At 55.9% G+C, this 1,688-nt stretch overlaps 1 protein-coding gene across 1 annotated transcript in view; it reads left to right on the forward strand.

Moving 5' to 3' along the window:
• FOXN4 (forkhead box N4) overlaps positions 1-1,688 on the forward strand; it is a 27,430-nt gene that overhangs the window by 18,097 nt on the left and 7,645 nt on the right. The window contains exon 2 of the mRNA XM_007954979.1: positions 911-1,056. Coding sequence (XP_007953170.1) covers positions 911-1,056 — 146 coding nt within the window. The remainder of the gene's footprint in view (positions 1-910; positions 1,057-1,688) is intronic.

The raw sequence follows: 1,688 nt of genomic DNA on the forward strand, positions 1-1,688 counted from the left end.
CAGTCCTTGCCCACTCTGCCCACTCTGTCCCAGGTCAGATCCACTTCTCACGGCCCACACAGCTCCGACTCAGCCTCTTGAGCTTCAGCTTTGCCATCTGTAAAATGGAAGTCTCATGACTGTCTGCCTCATAGAGTCAGAGGTTCGGGGTAGAATTCTCACCTTTCATGCAGGAGACCCGGGCTTGATTCCCGGCCGATTCACCCCCCATCTGTCCGCGGAGGTCTGCATACTGCTATGACACTGAACAGGTTTCAGCGGGGCTTGCAGACTAAGACAGACCAGGAAGAGAGGTCTGGTATACTTCCGAAAATCAGCCAGTGAGGGTCCTGTGGATCACCAACGTCCAGCACCATCGTGCCTGGGTCACCCTGAGTCAGAGGCCAAGTCAACAGCAGCTGCAACCCAGGGTGCCCAGGAGTGCCACGGGGCTCATACCTGTGCAGGACCCGGCAGGCTGCCTGGCACACCAGCTACATGCGTGTATTACAATTGTGGAGGTGGGGGGAGTGGTTAAACGCTCCACCACCAGCCAAAAGGTTGGCGGTGGAAACCCACCCAGAGGCCCCAGGGATCTGCTTCAGGAAAGTGACAGCCTTTAAAACCCCACGGAGCAGTTCTGCTCCACACGCATGGGTCACCATGACTCAGAATCCAGTCGATGGTAACTGACAGCCACCGCCACCGGTGCCGAGTAATGCGCCTTCAACGAGGGAGGGAGGGGTAGGCTGAGGACGTGTCATCCAGCTGCCAAAGGGGGGCCTGGGACCAGGTCCCCAACGTAGCTTGGGGACGGGGCGAGGCTGGCAGTCTAGGGAGGGAGGCTTGGGAAGGTGAGGGGTTGAGGGGATGATTTCAGAGGTAGGGGAGCCCCCTGGGGCCGGCTCTCGCTCCCTGCCCCTCCCTGCAGGCTCCTGGCCACCGCTGCCAATGACGACCTTCCTGGGGACCTTCAGTCACTGTCATGGCTCACAGCTGTGGACGTGCCGCGGTTACAGCAGATGGCGAGTGGCCGCGTGGACCTGGCTGGCCCCAGTGTGCCACACCCACACCCAGGTAGGTTCAGGGGCACGGTGGGACGGGTGCGGGCAGAGCCGGGAACACAGAGGAGGCGGCGACCTGTGGGGCTGCTCAGGGCACCCAGAGCACCCCGGGCAGGCCACACCCTGTCTCTGGGCCTCCGTCTCTGCATCTGTACCACGGGGCTAGTTCCGCCTTCCCGGGAGCCATGGGGCTTCCTCGTGTCCTTGTGTTCTGTGTGCCGGGCCCTGTGGTGCTGACGTTTCATAGAATAATACAGACAGACCTGCCCCTACCCTGGGACTTCTTAGACATCAAGGATGGTCAGCAAATTACGTATGGCCCCCAAACCAAATCCAGGCTACAGCCCAATTTTGTACAGCCTGAGTTAAGAATGGCATTTGCATCTTTTCTCACCACCGTTGAGTGGATCTCGACTCATAGCGACCCCTTCTTGGGTTTCCGAGGCAGTATCTCTACTGCGCCACCAGAGCTCATCTTTGAAGAGTTTTATATATGTATGTATGTACATACAAACACACACATGTATATATACACATATACATATATACACATACATATATATGTGTGTGTATATGTATGTATATACGTATATATATATACACATACATATACATACATATATATATATATACACACATATATAT

The sequence above is a fragment of the Orycteropus afer genome, unplaced genomic scaffold (genome assembly GCF_000298275.1).
Source record: "Orycteropus afer afer isolate SDZICR_OR568_19922 unplaced genomic scaffold, OryAfe1.0 scaffold00487, whole genome shotgun sequence".
Classification (NCBI taxonomy): domain Eukaryota; kingdom Metazoa; phylum Chordata; class Mammalia; order Tubulidentata; family Orycteropodidae; genus Orycteropus; species Orycteropus afer.